Raw genomic sequence first — 20900 nt, forward strand, 5'->3', positions numbered from 1 at the left:
CTTCTTCTTCTTCTTCTTCTTCTTCTTCTTCTTCTCCTTCTTCTCCTTCTTCTCCTTCCCCTTCTTCTTCTCCTTCTCCTTCTTCTCCTTCTTCTTTTCTTTCTTCTCCTTCTTCTCCTTCTTCTATGCTGCTGCTGCTACTACTACTTGTACAACTAGTTAGCATTTATTTAGTGCCTTAAGATTTGTACAATGTTTTACATATATTTTCTCATTTTATCCTCACTACAACCCTGGAAGGTAGGTTCTATTATTATACCATTTTTACAAATAAGGGAACTGAATCACAGAGACTTTAAATGCTATGCACCTAATCATATAATCAATAGATATCTGAGTTGAGATTTGAACTCATGTCTTTCTGACTCTGGTTCAGCTCTCCGTGTACTTCTCTAACTAGCTGCCTCTTTATTGTATTAAAGAACAAACTTTTACTTTCTTGTATGCCAAGGCCCCTAAGACCACTCAATGCTTTTAAGTATCATCACAGAGGTAGAGAATAGTAATCTATACAAGGTCTATATGCCATATTTGCAAGAATTCTGAGATAGGGTTCCTTTCTTCTTTGGCAATCAGGTGGCACAGGAAATAGAGCTCAGTGCCTTGAGTAAAGAAGAACTGAATTCAAATCCAGCTTCAGATACTTATCAGCCCTGTGATCCATAGCAAGTCATTTAACCTCTATTGGCCTCAGTTACCTCATCTATAAAATGATCTGGAGAGGGCAATGGTAAAGTACTCCAGTATCTTTACCAAGAAGACCCCAAATGGGGTCACAAAAAGTTGGATACAACTGAAATAACTAAATAACAAGTCAGACTCCTGGTCAGCACAAAATTTAAAGATGAATTTTGCTTATTACTACTTGTAGGAATATGAACTATAAATAGCTATAAAATAGGAATTTAATATTTACACTGAGTTGTAAGGAACAAATCAGAAAAAAAAACATTTATTATTACTCCTACTACCACCATGCTCCTATGACTATTAGTATTGTTACTACTACTACGGTGAAAATGACTACTACTACCATTAATGTTGCTGTTGCTGCCACTACAATTATAACAAACAATCTATGCCTATCTTTACTATTACTAAAGCAACATGATTTATTACAACCAGAACAGTACTATATAAATGTCAACTTGTAAGCTAGATCTGTTTGGGGGGAACAGTCAGGTACCACTGCCCTTCAAGGCAGGCAAATCTTACATTGTGATCTCAGTGATACTGAATTTAAAATGCAAGTCAAAGTTTCCCCCTCTCTTTCCCCCTCCCATTCTTTAGGACAGCCCTATGATCCCAAGTTTATCCTGGAGTGTGTTCCCTGCAATGTCATCTGCTCTGTCATTTTCCAGAAACGTTTTGAATACAGTGACCAGAAATTGAAATCTTTAATGGAGCTTTTAGAAGAAAATATCAAAATCTTGACTTCACCCTGGATACAGGTGAAAGTGGTGTTTTCTCTTTCTGGGACTCAACATTTGTCTTTATTTCATAGAAACTACTACCCAGAGTTACACTAGAATTCATCATGCATCCTATTGGGAGGTGAAGTCCTGGCATTCTGGAATTGTCATTTCTGGGTAGTTTGATTGGAGTATGCTCCTTGTAGTAAAAGTTCATGTTGCCAAACAGAAGCTAACCTTTCTTACATACACTTAAGACTATGAGGTTAGTAAATGAGCCAACTGGCACGTTGGATGGCAGAAAATAGACTCTTCCACAACAGGAGAGAGTTAAAGGATGTTTTCTGTGGGAAATGAACACTAAGAGTCAAGATTTAAATGGGAATACACAGCTAAAGAGGATACCAAAATGATTTTAGGAGTTTATTTTGGGCAGAGAGAGGAAAGTGAAAGTTTCTATTTTATACCAGGAATTTTTCCTATGATTGCTGTTAACTATTGCTTACCATTCAGGCTTTTCTTCCAAGTATAATCTAAATCTCAGAGTGAAGAATTATCCTTTCTATCTACTAAAAAACTGTATAACTTTTTTTTCTTTTTTTTTAGGTGTACAATTTTATCCCATCACTAGTACATTATCTCCCAGGATCTCACAGGACATTCCTTAATAACTGTAAAATAATGCATAATTTTATAGTGGAGAAAGTGAAGGAACATCAAGAGACCCTGGACTCCAATAACCCTCAGGACTTTATTGACTACTTCCTGATAGAAATGGAGCAGGTACAATGAGAGAAACATATTGGCAGCTCAATTTTCATATTTCAATCCTGTATTGGGGCACATTCTCAGTGACAGTCATTGAATGTAGTAGGTCACTAAGAAAGCAGGGGAAAGGAGGAAGCTTTTGGAACAAAACTTCAAAACCTTTCCAGAATGGACAGCCCAGTTCACAGCACTTGCCTACATGGACCTCATGTACTAGGACATGTAGGAACTTTAGTGACTTAAAGTGAAATTGTTGTTTCCTTTCATTTAGAGGAGAAACTATAGGAAGAGATGAGATCAAGAAGTGGGTCATGGCATTTTGTAAAAGGACTTTCAGGAGATACTTACGGAGAGATATATTGGAAAGGGGTGGAACAATAGACTATGTCTTTGGAATTGGGAAGGGGCATCAGGTATTCCAAGGTAACTTCCTATGCTATAGTTCACTTAGTTTTGGCAATCACTTGAGATAGTATGAGGCACTGGTCACTACTGACTTTTTTCTCTCTCTCCAATGATAAACTTCATCAAAGCAAGGACATAATTGAAATAACTATCTCTATGTTTGCCTCTATCTACCTATCTACCCATCCACCTGTCTACTTATCTACCTACTTATCTACCTACTTATCTATCTATCTATCTATCTATCTATCTATCCATCTATCATGGGAACCTCTCAACAACTGCTAATGAATGATTTCTAGAGTCTCCTTATTTCCACAGAGACACTTGCAGCTGAGGCTCTGATAAAGCAGCTTCTAGGAAATATGGGGTCTTGCCAATTATGGGAAGCCATTCAGGGTTTTCTGCCTAAGTATTTTATTTCTTGTCCCCAAAGCTAAGCCTAAATACTGCATGTAACTAGAGTTATTAGTTGGTCTGGCTGCATGTCTTGGGCTATGTGGATGATTCTGGAGGTTTATATGTGCCAATTAAATGCCAAAAAGAATATGTCATCCAGTACATAATTCCAAGAGCATTCTCATACATGCTTCCTCTACCCACAGGCTTTCTCCACTCACATCCTCTACCCTAGTTCAGGACTCATCACCGGTTACATACTGTAGCTTCTTTTATTTTTCTAGTTTATAAAGCTATTATTTATTTATTTTCAAACCTCACAACAACCTTGTGAGGTCATTGCTATTTTCACCTCTCCATTATTGTTATGTATCTGTTTTACTTTTTTGAAATAGAATTTTATTTTATTTTTATATCTGAATTTTCTCCCTCCCACTTCTCTTTTTCTTCCATTGAAAAAGCAAGAAAAATTACAGATAAGTCTAGTGAAGCAAATAAATTCCCATATTGACCGTGTCCAAAAAAAACCACACACTCAAAAAGAGAAAAGCCTCAATCTGTACTCTGAGTTCATACCTTACTTTCTGGAGGTGGTAGCACATTTCATGATGAGACCTCCCAAGTTGTAGTTGATTATTTTGTTGATTAGTGTTCTTAAGTCTTTCAAAGTTGTTTGTCTTCATGGCATTGTAGTTATTGTATAAGTTGTTCTCCTGGTTCTGCTAATTTCATTTTGCATTTGTTCTTATAAGTCTTCCTAGACTTCTCTGAAACCATCTCTTTCATTATTTCTTAGAGTAAAAAGTATTCTATGCTCATATTTCATAATTTGTTCAGCCATTTCCCAATTGATTAACACTCTTTCAATAACCCATTCTCTGCAACCACAAATAGAGATGCTCTAAATATCCTGTTAACATATTTTTTAAATTTTCTTATTAGGGATAGAAAATATGGTGGTAATACAAGGAAGAATGTTAGAGCATTAACGATTGAATGACATAAAATTAGGGACAACAGATTTAAGGGTGGAGGCCAGTGCTTTGTTGAATTGGTTAATCATAGAGCTAGTACTATTAAAGGAAGAAAGTGAGGCCAGAACAAGGGCAAGGGACAAAGTGAAGAAGGAAGAATGGAGAGACTGGAGGATACAGTGGGGATGAATAAAGGAATAAGGAGGAGCAAGGTGGAAGGAAAGAAAAAAGGACAGAAGAATAGAGGAGCATTTTGAGTTCAAGATTATGAAGAAGATAAAAGTTTGATGCACCTGGTTTCAAAGTTGTTTTGCATAAGTTCATACAAACCTTCCCAGGTTTCTTTGAAAATGACTTTTAAATAATTTCTTATGGAAAAATAGTACTAAATTGCATTCTTATACTGTCTTTGTCAATATAAAAAATGCTGCTAGAAATATTGTTGAACATATGGATCATTTCCCTCTTTCTTTTATCTCTTTGAGGTATTTCCTGGCTGTTCTTCCTGTCACCAGACTTTCTTGAAGTAACCCACCTTTTATAATAACACTGCCAGATTAGCCCCCCCATTACAACACTCACACCATAATTAATGAGGTAAAAAGAGGTATCGAAAAGAAAAAGTAAATATAGAATCATCATCTTGTCAACTGGTTCTTTTTTAACATGACCTTACCTTCCATATCCAACCTGCTACTCCCTATAATGAGTCCTCCAGTCTAGTTTCTCAAAATTCGTCATGCTATTTTCATCCCTCAACAATTATTTCTCATCATTCAGGGTCCAACTTAAGTCTTTCTTCTTACATCATGCCTTCTTCAAGGTACATGTTGATGTCTCTGAATTCCTTCTATAATGTAATCTGTTACATAATCCTGGAATGAAGGTTTCATGAGTGGAAATTGGGTGTGTGTGTTTGTCTGTGAGTATGTGAATGGCAATCTATTTCTCTCACAGGGGTGTAACCACTTTGAAAATAGGGAGAATTCCATATGCTTCTTTTGTCTTCTCTCTAGCACCTAAAAACAGTTAGTGCTTGTTGGCTTGAATTAAGCTGGGTTCTGCCTTCTATTTCCATATCCTTATCTTCAGTCCCTTGGTATTTGTGATTTGTTCAATTCTAGACTTAAATAAATCAATTTCTATTATACTAACATCTTATGAAGCAGGAGAAATAGGACTATTTTTAAGAGGCAACTTTATAAAATGGAAAAAGTAATGGATTTGGGAGTCAGCAAAAGCTGAGTTTGAGCTTTGGGTCCAGCACTCATTATCTATGAGACATCTGGGAATTTGTTTGGCCTCTATAAACAGAGATTAGTAATAATCCACCTAAAGGACACTGAATTTTCATGAGGGTCAAATGAAGTCATGTATGTAAAAGGACTTTGTATAAATCATTATATATATTATTCTTTATTTTTGTTCTTATTAAGGTAATTAATTCTATTTACAAAACTCTTCCAAATTTTTTGAGGGGCTTGGAATATCTGCATTGTATAAATTTTATAGCAAATTTCCAACTTATGGCTCTATTGTGAGCATAATTCAGCTAAATGATTTGTAAATTAATTATATCAAATTATCTCTAGAAAAAGCAAAACCAACAATCTGAATTTACTATGGAAAATTTGATTATCACCGTATCTGACCTATTTATTGCGGGATCAGAGACAACCAGCACTACTCTGAGATATGGACTCCTGCTTCTGCTGAAATACCCTGAAATAACAGGTATACTGATGCATCATAGTGATAATGAAGCTCCATAGGAAAGTCAGCAAAAGAGGGGCTGGTGGCCCCATTGAGACTACTTGGAAATTTTTCTGTTGCTGTTTTCATGTAATTAACATTAAGTCCTCACATATCTAAATTTACTTTCTTCTTCCAATGGCTATTGTGGGGAGAACACTTTGTGAACTGAAAAAATCATTATGCAATTTTATGGTTATTATTATATCAACCTTAAATATTTCACTAAATTCTTTGGTATATAGAGGTCCCTGGGATCTCAAAGGTACAAGGTGCAAGCTCCAAAAAGTCTTATTAAGCTGCAAAGGCTTTTGAATACAGATCCAGTGACAGATAACATTTCTGTTTCTTGAGTACCCTGGAGGTTATGCTTGGAGAAGTTCAGAATTGGAAGGTGGGTTTCCATATGGGCTTGAAGTCAGGAAGCCCTGCATCCAAATCTCATGTCAGATCCTTATTAACTATGCAACTCTGAGCAAATTAAGCTATCTTTGCCTCAATTCCTCACCTGTAAAATGAAGGGATTGAGCTAGGTGACCTCTAAAGTCTCTTTCAATATTAAATCTGTTATCTGATCACTTTTTTGTTGCTATTGTTCAAAGAAACTCATGAAAGTGTCTACTAACAGAAAGAGTGGCTATGATCCTGTACCTATAGAGCAGGGGCCGGCAACGTATGGCTCTTTCTGCAGGAGCCATAAAGTCATTTTTTTTTTCAGGCCCTATTATAGGAGCGCGCACTGTGAGCACTGTACGGCTCTCACGAAATTACATTTTAAAAAATGTGGCATTTATGGCTCTCACGGCCAAAAAGGTTGCCGACCCCTGCTATAGAGAAATACATTAACAGTAGAGTGTTGGGCACAATGGAGAAATCAGATATCTTTTGTCATCTTTGGAATAATATCCTAAATTCATTTAAGCGAGTGTCTAGGGACCACCTATTTTTCTTTAGGACAGAGATACTTAACTTTATGTATGTGTATCTCTCTCTCTCTCTCTCTCTCTCTCTCTCTCTCTCTCTCTCTCTCTCTCTCTCTCTCTCTCTCTCTCTTTCTCCCTCCGTGTGTGTGTTTCTGTCTGTGATGAATCCCCTTGACAATCTGTTAATACCTATAGACCCTTTGTCAGAAAAAAGTTTTTAAAATATATCTAACAAAATATGTAATAATGCCCAAAGAAACTTGATAGATATAATTAATTATATTTACATTATATAATTATAATTAAGCTTAATAATGATATTAAAATAAAGATGAAAAAAATTTCCCATCCTGAAATTTAACCACAGACTCCTTGGGGTGGATCCCAGGATAAGAACATCTTCTTTAGTTTATGATATCAAAATAGGATTAGTATTTGAAAGTACCTTTTGATTTCAGCTGCGGAGGTATTCCCTTTACCAATACAGAATTCAGTCCTTACACATCTTAGGCTGTGGCTACAATTCATCTCTTAAAGTCCATCTTTAGTGATGAATTTCTTTGAATATGGATATGCTGGTCTGAAGATTCTGGATATATAGTATATTGTCAGGTCAATATTCAGAGCTAGAACTACATGGTATAGTTGGGTTTTTGTGCCTTTGCTGACATCCTGGGAAGGCTGACACTTCTCTTTGTCACTTCACACACACACACACATAAAACCTATCCAGTGTTAGTTGCCTGAGCTGCAATCCCACCAGGGCTCTCCAAGCACCAAACCCCTTTCTGAGAAGAGTAGGAAGGGTAAATGCTTTCCTCTCTAGACTAAGTGGACTGCCCACCATTATGCTATTTGGCTTGAGAACTTGAGCATGCATATTGTAGAAGATCAGCTGGCAACCACCCATAATAAATTTGTCCCCATCCCTTCTTATTTCCTATCCCCTCTGCCATTTCTTTTCACTAAACTCTGTGGCAACAGATTAGCAACTTTAGAATGAGAGGACCTGAACTTGAATTCCAGCTATGCTACCCATGTGAGCTTTAGAAAGTCATCTTACCATTCTGGTTCTCAGCTTTCTCATCTATACATTTGGGTTGTTAGATCAGATGACTACTAAATTCTCTTCTGGGACTATACTGATTATCTTCAACCTCCTCAATCTCTTCTTCTCAAATGCCTTCCATCTTCTGAGTTCCAATGGAATCTAGCTCTTTTCTGAAGACTATATCTCTTGGTACTCTTTCTATGGCTGATTGTTCCTTCTTTTTTCTCTCTTTGTTATTGCCAGCCTTGCCTAGTGCTCTTAACACATAAGGCCAGGAAGAAGGGTTGGCTTATCTCATACTATTTCTTTTTCCTACTTCTATTTCTTTTTATGTTTTACTGGGATTTGATGGTAGTAATAAAGAATGGATTGGAATATTCATTTGGAAATCTGGTCAATCCTGTGAGAACAGTGAGGCAGATATCATTTACATTTTACATTGATTTCATAGATGAGGAGTTTGAGGACTCAAAAATGTCTAGCTAAATGTTCAGCAAATTGTTAGATTGATTATAGAGCCCATATCTTGCAATTCTAGGAAGAGCTCAGTCTGCTTTCTGCTGTGCTATCCTAATTCCTCTCAGGTAGAATAATGAATGACCAATGACACCAAGAGATCAAATTGCACCAATATATTAAAAATATAATGAATTTAAAATGAACACTTTAAAAGCAACCAGAAAAAGTAAGAATTATTTTCATTTGTTTATGATATTTTATAACATAGTCACCTTGCTGAGGTCAACCTAGGCTTTTAGATTTCCTTGGAGAGAAACTAACATTATGACAGTGAGTTAGTCAACAAGCATTTATTAGTTAGTTACTATGTACTAGTAAATGTGCTAAGTGCTAGGGGTACAAAGAAAGACAAAAATGATTGCTGCCCTCATGGAGCCCTTGTTCTAATGGAAGCTATAGCACACAAACAGATATGTACATCCAAGAGAAATAGAGTATAAATGGAAGGTATTCTCAAAGGGGAGGCATAAAGAGTTGGGGTTATGGGAAAGGGGGTTAGGAGTTATCAGAAAGATCTCCTGCAGAAGATGGGATTTGGTTGTGTCTTGAGGAAAGCCAGGGAATCCAGAAGCAGAATTGAGAAGGGAGAGCATTCCAGGCAAGAGAGACAGACAGTAAAAAGGTATGAAATCAGGAGAGAGCATTGTGCTAAGGGAACTAACATGAAGACTAGTATCCCTGGATTGTAGAGGGTGTTGAGGGGAGTTAGGTTTGAGAAGACTGGAAAGGGGTAGCTAAGCAAAGCCTGGTGAAAGGAGATCCTGGATTCAAATTTGGCTGTGTGACCCTAGGCAAATCACTTAACTCCAATTGCCTAGCCCTTACTGCTCTTCTGCCATGGAACCAATACTTAGTATCAGTTCTAAGACAGAAAGTAAGAGTTTACAAAAAGGAAGGAGACTGGAAAGGTGGGAAGGGGTTAGTCTTTGAAGGGATCTGAATGGTAAATAAGGATTTCATAGTCATAAAATTCATAAAGAATATCTATTCCTTGTGTTGAGTAATTAGTAAGGCAAGAAGGACCATTTAGCCAAGGAATCAGATTTTTTTCTTAGCATGGTTGTGGCAAATTTTATTTCTTGTGGCAAATGTATCTTGTCCCACCAGTAGGAGGAACTGGCAAATCTGGATTTCCTGATATTCACTCAGCTACAAAAAAAAAATAACTTGGACCCATCCCATTTGATGGCCATGTGTAGTCCTACCAAAAGCCTTTGCCCTGCATTTGTTTAAGGACAACTTAAAGCTTGTGCTCTGAGGGCATGTGGATTTGGTGCCTTGCCTATGGATTTTCAACTTCCCCAAGAGACTAAATTTAACTATATTTTCCAATAAAGGAAAGATCAAGTGCATGTTTCTCAAGGTAGCTCTGAATGACTGACCAGAGAAATTATGGGAAATGTAAGTTTTTCTTCTTCTCTTGTTATCATTTTTATCCCTATGTTATAGATAAAATTCATGAAGAAATTGACCGTGTGATTGGCCGAGAGAGAAGTCCCTGCATGAAGGACAGAAACAGTATGCCTTATACTGATGCTGTGATACATGAGATACAGAGACATCTTGATTTAATCCCCTTCAATGTGCCCCATGCAGCAAAACAAGACACTAGGTTCAGACAATATGTCATCCCCAAGGTCAGTGTTTCTTTGACTTTTGTCACCTCTTAGTAAATGATAAAATCATTGAATCTTGGTGATAATAGGAAATTTGGAGACTCTTTAGTACAACTCCTACCCTTGACAACTGCTATAAGTTGCTGTTTGTTAGTATCTGTTAACAGTGGATATCTTCTCTAGCCAGGCAGTTCATACCATTTTTTGACACTTAATATCAGAAAATTATTCCAGTTATTCAATTGAAATATTTTTTCATGTAACTTTCACTCACTAGTCCTATTTCTATTCTCCAAGGGCAAGATTTCATTTCAGTTCTTACAAAGTAATATTTATTGTCATATTTACTACTGGCATGGGTCCAAGAATTACTGAAGATTTTGACACATGAGAATCTGTAAAGTCTAAAAGTCATGTCTGCAATTATGAATTCTCAATTTTCTTTTCTTAGATTAAAAAAATCAGTCAATAAACATTTATTAAGTATTTACCATATGCCAAACATCATTAAGGATTTTAAATTTTTAATGAATTATCAATTTTCTTTTCTTCCTACCTTTGCTTTATTCCCATTAAAAAAGAAAAACAAAATCCTTGTAACATTTGCATACTGAAGCAAAATAAATTGCATTTTTGATTATGCCCCCAAAAGTAAATGTCTCATATTTCCCTTTCAATCTGTCACCTCTTTTTCAGGAGGTTTGTAGCATGCTTCATCATGGGTTTTTAGAGTCATGACTACTTATTGCATTGATCAGCATTCTTGTCTTTCAAAGTTGTTTGTTTTTATTGATATTTCTATTGTTATATACTTTCCTTCTGGCTCTGCTCACTTCACTCTGCATCAGTTCATATAAACCTTCCAGTTTCTCTGAAACTGTCTCCCTCATAATTTCTTAGGGCCTAATAGTATTCCATGATATTCATATACCATAACTTGTTTAACAATTTCCCAATTGATAGACACCTCTTTAGTTTCCAGTTTTTTGCTACCAAAAAAAGTTGCTAAAATATCTTGGTACGAATGGATCCTTTTCCTTTTTCTCTGATTTTTTTAATAAGTGGTATTATTAAGTAAAAAGGTTTAGACAGTTAGTGGCTTGTTGGGTGTAGTTTTAAACTGCTTTCCTGAATGGGTGGACCACTTTACAATTATCACCAACAGTGCATTAATATTCCTTTTTCTCTATGGCCCCTCCAGCATTTGTTATTTTCCTTTTCAGTCAACTTTGCTAATGTGATGGTCCAATGTAGGAACCTAGAATTTTTTTACTCTGAATTTCTCTAATTACTAGTGCTTTGGAGAACTTAAAAATGTGTCTCTTAATAACTTGGATTTCTTCCTTTGACAACTGTTCATATGTTTTGTCCGTATATCACTGGAGAATCTTTATTTTTCTTTACATCTATTTTCTAAATAAAGTGAACTTGATTCTCTCTGCCTTTTAGCTTGAAAAAGAGACATGGGCCCAACAGTTTTCTTTCTTTCTAGCCCTTATTTGGGCTTGTGCCTGGCTGGCCTGGAGAATGTCATGACATTTCTCCTTAGCTATATCATAGCATAGTGGAGATCAAAAGCTAGTTATTGTTTTAAAATACAATGCCAAGTCAGTTTGAGCAAGACTTTTTTGGAAGATCAGATTGGGTCTGAATATTTGGGTGGGAAAAATATTTGAATCTCCATCCAATTACTCAGCTGGTACACTAAAGATAATATAAAGTCTTATATTTGTGTTTTTAAAAAAATTCAACCTCACAACTTCTGAATGAGAGAGAAATGACTATATAATAATTTGTCTAAAAAGTGACTTGAGAGTTTTAGCGGAAGTACAAACAATATGAATCAACATCAACAGTAAAAGGTAAAAGAATTATGATGCATATGTCTAGACGTAGTGGCATACATGTGCATGCATGCATGTATGTGTTTATACATATACTCACATGCATGCATGTGAATTTATATGTGTGGGAATGGACCTGTGACTTTATTGATATAGGGAGCTCCCAGTGAAGAATTTTGATGTGAATGGGTATGTAATTATGGTCTTAGAGAGTTTCTTGGGACAATGAGGAGCTAGGTAACTTTTCCAGGATCACATAAAATAAATGTGCCAGAGATGGGAGTTGAACTTAGATTTTCTTGATTCTGAGCTGTCTCTATTCACTATGTCATGCTATGTCTTTATATAATAGTAGGCTTCATTAAGAAGAACATAGTGTTCAAGACAGTATAGTAATGGTCCCACCAATCTGTCCTTGTCAGACCCCCTCTGTTAATGTGTTCAGTTCAAAGTGATGCATTTTAGATAGAGCATTGATATGTGGTGGAATAAATCCAAGGACTTGAACCAGGAGAGTTCAGGACCTTGAAATCCTGCTGTATATGGGCCATTTAAAGGATTTTGGGATGTTAACTTGGAGAAGGAAAGATTTAACATCAGTCTTCAGGTTTTTGAAGGGCTATCATATGGTGGAGGGATTAGATTTATACAAGTTGGCCCTAGAGGACAGAAATAGGGAAAATTAATGAAGTTTCAGGAGGTAAAGTTCAATTCTTAACACTTAAAGCTATTCCAGAGTGAAGGAGTAACCTCAGGGATTATTAGGTTATCCATCTATGAAAGTCTTCATTCAAATGCTGGATGATACTTTATTAGGTATTTTGTAACTGGTGTTCTTCTTTCCTTGACAAATGAAAGAAGATAATACCAGAAAACTCCTGAATATCCGGTGCAATTTTAAGGAGAGAGGGAGATTTAGCTTCTGTATCATTATTAATATTTAACTACAGCTCCTATTTAACTTGTTCTGTGCCCTACTCTCAATTCCTGCACTCCTGTATTGCCAACAACATAGCTTCCCAATACACATCCATCTGACCATCTGACCTTAACATCAAAGGTGCTTGTGAAAGCAGAGCATCAGAAAGATGTTGACAAAGATTAACTTAGGGGTACATAGGAAACATGGTATGATGCAAAGAACTAGGACCAGGACTAGATGTCAGAAAACTTGGATTCTAATACTAATTCCATTACTGACTTGCTATAAGGTTTTTAGTGGTGCTAGTCCTTTGTTTCTGTATTGATAAAATGATGGCATTTGGCCCAAATTTAAGGTCTTTCCAGATTGGTTGTTCTGGGATTCTTACTCTATAATTGAAATTTTCTGTGTTTGTTCTTTCCAGGACACAACCATATTCACATCATTGACCTCTGTTCTGTATGATGAGAAGGAATTCCCCAATGCAGACCAGTTTGATCCAGGTCATTTCCTGGATGAAAGTGGCAACTTTAAGAAGAGTGATTATTTCATGCCTTTTTCAATAGGTAAGATAAATGTCCCTAAATCTGCACACCAAAGATGAATAGAGATCTTTGAGGACCTGGTTCCAATCTCAGATCTGCCACTTCACAAAGTCATAGAATTTCAGAGTTGGAAGGGTGCTCAGTGGCCATCAAATTCACCCTGAATCTGAAAAAGAATCCTCTCTACATCACACTATAAAAGTAGTCTTCCAGACTTCACTTAAAGATATTCAGTGATAGAAAGCCTGCCCCAAAAGAGGCAACCCACTCTACTTTGGGAAAGTCATAATTGCTAGAAATAGCTTTGTTAACGTTTAATCAAAATCAACTTTTCAACTTAAATTCTATTGCTCTTAAGTCTATATATAGTCTATAATAGTTGAGTTTTATATATATATGTATATATATATATATATACATATATATATGGAGGGGGAGGGACGGAGAGAGAGAGAGAGAGAGAGAGAGAGAGAGAGAGAGAGAGAGAGAGTCAGTCTATAATAGTTGAGTTCAAGTAGGACAAAGTCTAATTCCTCTTCTCTGAGATGGCCCTTCAAACATCTAAAGACAACTATCATGTGTCTTCTCTCCCATTACCTCTCAATCCTTTTTTCTTCAGGATAAATACTTTCAGCTCTTCACCCCATTCTCATATAGAATGGACTTGAGACCCATTGTCATCCAGGTTGCTGTCCAGCTTATCCATTTCATTTCTAAAATGAACATAATATTCCTGATGTGATCTGATAGAGAAAGAAACAATGAAATCTTTGCCCTTTCATTCCTACACACTATGCTTCTCTTCATGAAGCTGAGAAGGTATTAACTTACATGGCTGCCATACTATCCCATGGGTCTATATTGCAACTCTTTCTTACCATCAGAGGTCTTTTTTAGAGAAATTGCTATATAACCATTTTTTACACAACCTTTTACCTGTAGGGTTGATTTTTTGAATAATGAATATCGAATTTTGAATAATGAATAATGAAACTTTTCACAAATCCCTATTCTGTTTCATATTTTTAGACTGAGCACAATGTTCTAACCTACTAAACACTCTTGGAAACTTCACACTCATCCAATATGTTTGCTCTTCTTCCCAATCATCTGTGACAAGTTTGTATCATCTGAAAATTTGATAAGCATGCATTTTGTACCTTTACTCAAATATTAATCAGAACAGTAGTAAGTCTAGATCTTTGGAATGCTGCACTAACAATCTTTTTGTACTAACAAAACTTTGACTTGTTAATTATAATTTTGGGGACTCAGCCACTCATTTAGTTTTGAATTCACACAATTGTTCAATCATTTAGCTTTCGTAGAAGCAGTGAGACAGTGGATAGAGCACTGGACTTGGAGTCAGGAGGACCTGAGTTCAAATATGACCTCAGATAACTTAGTAGTTATGTAACCATGGGCAAATCATTTAGTCCCTGTTTGCCTCAGTTTCCTTATCTATTAAATGGTTATAATATTAGCACTTACTTTGAAGCTTTTTGTGAGGATGAAATGAGATATTTGTATAAGTGCTTAGCACATGGTTGGCATTATATTAATGCTTATTTCCTCTCTCCCATAACTTCCTACCTTTTCCACAAGAATAACATGGAAGGCATTAAGCTAAAAAGACTATGCTAAAATCTAAGTGAACTATAACTAGCATTCACCTTCTCTACCAAGATAGTTACCCTGTCAAAAAAGGAACTAAAGTTAGTTCAGAATGACCTATTTTGAGGAAGCTGTGCTAGCTCTTTGAGGTCACTACCTCATTTTCTAACCACCCCTTTAGAAGTATATAACTTGAGGAGCAGCTAAGTGCTTAGTGGTTTGAGAGCCAGGCCTAGAAATGTGAGGACCTAGGTTCAAATCTGGCCTTAGTTACTTCCTACTTGTATGATCCTGGGCAAGTCACAACTCTCATTGCCTAACTCTTACTGATCTTCTGTGTTGGAACCAATACTTTGTATTAATTCTAAGATGGAAGATAAGGGTTTTAAAAATAGTGTATACCTGAATTTTTACAGAAATTGAATTCAAGTTCACTGGCCTTTGGTTTCAAGTCAATATTCTTAGCCCTCCTCTCCTTTTTTTCTTTCAAAACTGGAACTTTTTGCCTTATAAGCTGGAGATTCTTTCATGAAGTCTCCACAAATATTTCAAGATTGCCAAGAGTGACTTAGTCATCATATTTGCTGGTTCTTTCAGCCCTCAAGGCTATGTTTCATTTGAGCCTTGCAACTTGAGTTCATGTTGAACTTACTGTCCCCTGTGATGTTATGTAAGGAACTTCATCTCTCTGTGCTTCAGCATTTTTACATATCAAATGAAGGCATGTGGATTAGATCTTTTCTAAAGTCCAGTTCAGTCCTAAGTCCTTTTAGAAGGATAGAAGGAATTTCTTCTTTCTGGTATTGTTCAGGCAATGAATAAGTACCTGCAGAAATACCTGGATCACTGGGATTTGGAACAATTGCCCCATCTTTTTTCCATCCCCCTGAAAAAAACAGTAAAGCTGAAAGAGTAGGTCACTGTGTTCTCACCTCCAGATTCATCACTAATGCCCTGGACTAGCAAAAACTATGGTACTCTGAGGTACCTTTAGCCAAGAGTCATACCTAGACAGCCCAAGATCTTGTACCCAAAAGCTTTGGCAATAGCAGTGTCCCCAAAAACATCAGACCTGTTTCTAGACAAAGCCTTGCAATCATCTTTAAGGGGAGAAATTGTTTTTGAGAAGGGGCTTACTTTCATTGATCATCACCAAGCTAGTCAACTGCCACCGAAGCACAGAGTGCTGGGACCCCACACCACTGATCCTTGTAGCCAAGTCCTTACAGACATCATCTAAAGAAGCAGCTCTTGTGGTAAAGGGTCCAGCCATCCCTAATAACTGCCAGCCAACTGCTACACATTGAGTAGGCAAGTCATCCTCACTGAAGGAGCAAGGCACTTGAAAGAAAGATAGGAAACCACATTTGCCAAGCAAATCAAACCACTCACTACATTGACCATTAATTCTCCTCAGACTTTGATGAGGAAAGCACAAGATTTTGAACCCAGGAACCTTTGGAATCACAATATTTCCAGCCTTAGTCATTATCCTGGAGAGCAAACTCTGTGGAGATGCAGCCTGCAGGTGCTATAGCCTGCTATACAATGTTCTTGTCCCCAAAGTCCTTTTCACTATCAAAGGATTCGACATCAAAAATTGATATGATTTTATCCATGAAAGTAACATTAAAGAAGACTAAAGATAAAGATAAGATTAAAGATAAAGAAGGTAGTATCTATTTTACCACTGTGCTCCAAGCACTACAGGGCCTTTCCAGCTACCTTGCAGCTGAACTTCCAAATGTGTTTTCTCCCCCATTACAATATGAGCTCCATGAAAGCAGGGACGATTTGTATCCTTGGAACTTAGCATAGGGCTTTGCATAAAGTGAGCACTCATTCATTCATCTCTTGGGTAGAAATTTTAAGAACTTGTGGCAGCAAGATTCAACTTTGTATATTATTAAAATGAAAAAATTTGTGATATCATCTCAATGACCTGTTACTCAGATGCCAATATGGATCGGTTATCCAAAGTCCTACTTTAGAATTTTGCAATAACAGAAATTTGATCTCTGACTAGAACAAGCATGCCAAACAGTTCATCTCAGGATACCTCACTATCCAAGGCCATAATCAAACAAAAGAACTTCTCCTTTGGACTTTTATCACTAATAATTGGAGAACCCATCTCTATAAATGAATAATAATAGTAATAATCAGGTTAGAGCTATCAGTGTTAGAGGTAGATGCCTTGTGTTTGCCTGGTTATTCCCATTGCAATGCCTTGTCCACCTGGGACTGAAGCTGAGGAGGTAAAGATGAATGGTAGTGGCAGGTGATTGGATTGGCATAAGCAGGAAGTAGATAGCAGCTTCTAGAGTTGTGTTGCCTGTCCAGAATAGTGACTGATGGAATGAGCTAACACTTATTAAGCACTTACTATATGCCCAGTATTGGGTTATACTCTGAGGACAGATATGAAAACAAACATTTCAGATAGTTCCTGCCCTCAAGAATCTGGCATTCCAACAGAAGAAACAATGCACGTAATGGAGTGGTGACCAGGGAAAGGAATTTTGGTACATCTATATACAGTAAAGGTGAATGGAGTCATGGGAATAAACACACCAGACCATACCTTAAAGATGAATTTTTTCCAACCTGAAATCTAATCACAGACCCCTTGAATTGAACCCTAAGCTTAAGAACTTTGGCTTTAGGAAGACTTTATCTCCTACCTGATGTTCTTAATAACAATAGTATTTAAGAGCATCTTTGATTTCATCTGAGGAGGTATTCCTTTCACCAACACAGAATTCAGTCCTTACACATATTAATAGATAGTTTTATGAGGTGCTGTGACCAAAAAAATTCATTTTAGTGAAGAGCTTTTTTGAACTTGGACACATTGGTCTTCAGATTCAGAATCTATAATTTGTTGCCAGGCTTTTGAGCCAGAATTACATGAAGTGCTTAGGTCTTTGCACCTCAGCTGACATCCTGGGGAGGAAGATTCTTCCTCCTATGGATGTCAAACTTTTCTTTTTTCTTCACATCCCTATCTAGTGCTAGTTGTCTGGGTTGCCATCCTATTAGGGGCATAAAGTCATCACATACTTTTCTGGGAAGTGGGGTGTTGCATTCTTTCCAATTTATGCTAAGTAGACTGCCCACCAATATTCTACTTGGCCTGAAAACCCATGATATGCAGGATGTTTAGGATCAGCTGGCAGCCACCTATAATAAACTATTTTCTGTCTCTCTGTGTCATTTCTTTCCACTATACTCTGTGGCACTTTCCTTTATTATTTCAATGTAAAGATCACCAACTTTAGAGTCAGAAGACATAACTTGAATTCCAGATATGCTACCCATGTGAACTTTAGGGATTCATCTTACCTCTCTGGGCGTCAGCTTTCTCATTTATATACATTGGATTGTTAGACTAGATGATCATTAAAATACCTGATATCTTGATATTGGTTATCTTAATATTCCTTGATCTTTTAAAAAATTCATTCTACTTTTTGAATCTCACTGAAGCTTTCTCATGATGATAACACATCTCTTGGTACTCTTTCTGTGACTGGTACTTTCTTCTTCTCTCTTCACCTCCCTCTACCCTGGCTGAAGTTCCTTCAGGAGATTGACTCTGGTATAGTCAGCAAAATATAAAATAGTTGATGAGGAAACTGTGAAGAAAATGTCAGGAAGAGAGCAACTGCCCAAATACAAAATGAAAATCATTCCCTTGTTACTCCTCCCTATCACTGGCACTTGAGTAGTCCTGACCTTGGTCTTTGTGTATGGACTAATTTGCAATCTTTTGGAGCCTTTGATGACTTTCCACAGAATTAAAATCTCAGCACCTGCTCTGGTCCTGGAAAATGGATTTAGAGAGAGGCAACTGAGATAGGATCCCATCCTTAAATAGCTGGACTTTGGCTTTCAAAAGTCAAGAAATTCTTAACTCTACCCTATGAGTCAAGTACAGAATGAAATCTCTAGACATTAAGCCCCATTGATTAAAGGAGAATATTGCATCAGATGCTCTTGGGCAGAGAGGAAAAGAATATACATAGTCCTTGACCCAATGTTAATGGGTGATAGTGAGGTAGCACAAACTAGTAGGAATGGCCTGAATCAAGTAAGAATCTTTGAATATCATGTATTTGTATTTGTATTTGTCTCTTTCAGGAAAAAGGTCATGTGTTGGTGAGGGCCTGGCTCGGATGGAGTTATTTCTGGTTTTTACCAACATCTTACAGAATTTTACTTTGAAGCCTCTCATTGATCCAAAAGATATTGACACCACCCCTATTTCTAATGGATTTGGCTGTGTAGTTCCTTCTTATAAACTCCATTTTCTACCTTTGCAGTGAAGTAGGTGAAGGACCACCCTTGGCTTTAGCTATAGGAGGGCAAATCACATTTCTTCTTATTTCCACCCATCAGTAGACTTCTACTAGCAACAAAGAATAACTTTCAATAAATAAATACATTCTTAATTTTACATATGTGGCTTCTGTTTCTCCCTTAATTTCTTCATCAGTACTTAAGTTTATCCAAAAATCACATTTTAGGGAGAAATTGCTGCTAAATATAAGAAGTAAGGTGTACCCAGAAAAGTAGAATATAGTTCCGGAAAGGGACAAATGGAAAGGTAATGAAATAGAGGACTTCCAGGCATTCCTGATGAAAAGATAATAGCTTCATAGAGATTTTAACATATGAAGATAGAAAATAACTACAGGAAGTAGAACAGAAAAAGTATATTTTGCCAAAAGTTACCATAAAAAATGAATTAATATTGTTACTAAACATATAAACTAAATAGTATACCATCTATATTCTTAATGGAAAAATTAAATGATTTACAAGGAAAGATGGATAGTAAAACAAAAATAGTGGGGAAAATTCAATTTATCCCAATCAGACTTAGATGAATCTAACCAAAACAAAACAAAAAAAGAAATTAAGATCCTGAAAATAATTTTAGAAAAGTTAGATATGGCCAACCTCTGGAAAATATTGAATGAGAATTGAAAGAAGTAGATCTATTTCACAGCTGTACATAACATCTTTAAAGCTGACTACTTATTAGTGAATAAAAACCTCACAAGCAAATTCACAAAAGCATGTATATTAAAAGTATATTTTATGTCACAATGCAATGAGTTACATGCAATAAGAGGTCTTCAAAGGAAATTAATTAGAAATTAAATGACTTAATTTTTTTTAAACCCTTGTACTTCAGTGTATTGTCTCATAGGTGGAAGATTGGTAAGGGTGGGCAATGGGGGTCAAGTGACTTGCCCAGGGTCACACAGCTGGGAAGTGGCTGAGGCCGAGTTTGAACCTAGGACCTCCTGTCTCTAGGCCTGACTCTCACTCCACTGAGCTACCCAGCTGCCCCTAAATGACTTAATTTTAAAGAATGAATGGGTCTAAATAAATCATAGAAACAATAATTTCATTAAAAATAATGATATCAATAAAACAATATACCAAAATTTTGTGCATTAATTTAAAGCTGTGCTTAGGGGAACATATATATCTAAATATTTTCATCAATGAGAGAGAATTATGAATGCAACTAATAAACCCAGAAAATGATTGGCTGTTTTAAAATAGAAGAAAAATATTCTTGATAACAAAAATGAAAAGATAGATTGCAACAAATGAAGAAAAAATAAAAGCAATTATTAGGAGTTATTTTGCATAGATACATACCAATAAAACTGACAATCTAAGTGAAATGGATGAATATCTACAAAATTATTTTTTAAATTAGATTGATAGATTAACAGAATAGAAGAAATAGAAATCTTAACTCTATGGTAGAAAAAGAAAAAGAACTAGCAATAAATAAAATCCCAAAGTAAAAAAATCAGGACCAGATTGATTTACAAGTGAATTCAATGAAATCTAGAGAAAAATTAATTACAGATATGATAATGAAATTAAATCTATCTTGCCCATCTTTAGATTTAATCACCAAAGGTGAAAACATCTCCATTTAATCCACAACTTGGGTGGTCTGTAACCCATGTGTGCTAGAATAACAAACCAGAATTTACTGACTGCCTCATGGGCAGTCCTAAGAATAGCATCTATTGTGATTGGACACATAAACTAAGAGGAGGCCACAGGAAGTGACATAAAAGAGGTCCCTTTAAAAAGAGACCTTAGTAAGCTGGGCCCTCTCCT

The 20900-nt window shown here is 36.3% G+C and overlaps 1 protein-coding gene across 3 annotated transcripts in view; it reads left to right on the forward strand.

Annotated features, from left to right (window-relative positions):
- The window catches only part of LOC123238234 (cytochrome P450 2C19-like), a 27123-nt gene extending 7920 nt beyond the window's left edge, over positions 1 to 19203 (forward strand). Inside the window, exons 4-10 of one of the 3 annotated variants that reach the window (XM_044665720.1) lie at positions 1291 to 1451; positions 2019 to 2195; positions 5551 to 5692; positions 9653 to 9840; positions 13010 to 13151; positions 18888 to 19068; positions 19108 to 19203. In XM_044665720.1, coding sequence (XP_044521655.1) covers positions 1291 to 1451; positions 2019 to 2195; positions 5551 to 5692; positions 9653 to 9840; positions 13010 to 13151; positions 18888 to 19068; positions 19108 to 19159 — 1043 coding nt within the window. In that variant the 3' untranslated portion in view covers positions 19160 to 19203. Of the gene's footprint in view, positions 1 to 1290; positions 1452 to 2018; positions 2196 to 5550; positions 5693 to 9652; positions 9841 to 13009; positions 13152 to 18887 lie in introns of all 3 variants that reach the window. The other 2 variants (XM_044665721.1, XM_044665722.1) reach the window with 2 other exon arrangements.
- The last annotated feature ends 1697 nt before the right edge of the window (positions 19204 to 20900 follow it).

Source organism: Gracilinanus agilis, chromosome 2, assembly GCF_016433145.1.
Source record: "Gracilinanus agilis isolate LMUSP501 chromosome 2, AgileGrace, whole genome shotgun sequence".
Classification (NCBI taxonomy): domain Eukaryota; kingdom Metazoa; phylum Chordata; class Mammalia; order Didelphimorphia; family Didelphidae; genus Gracilinanus; species Gracilinanus agilis.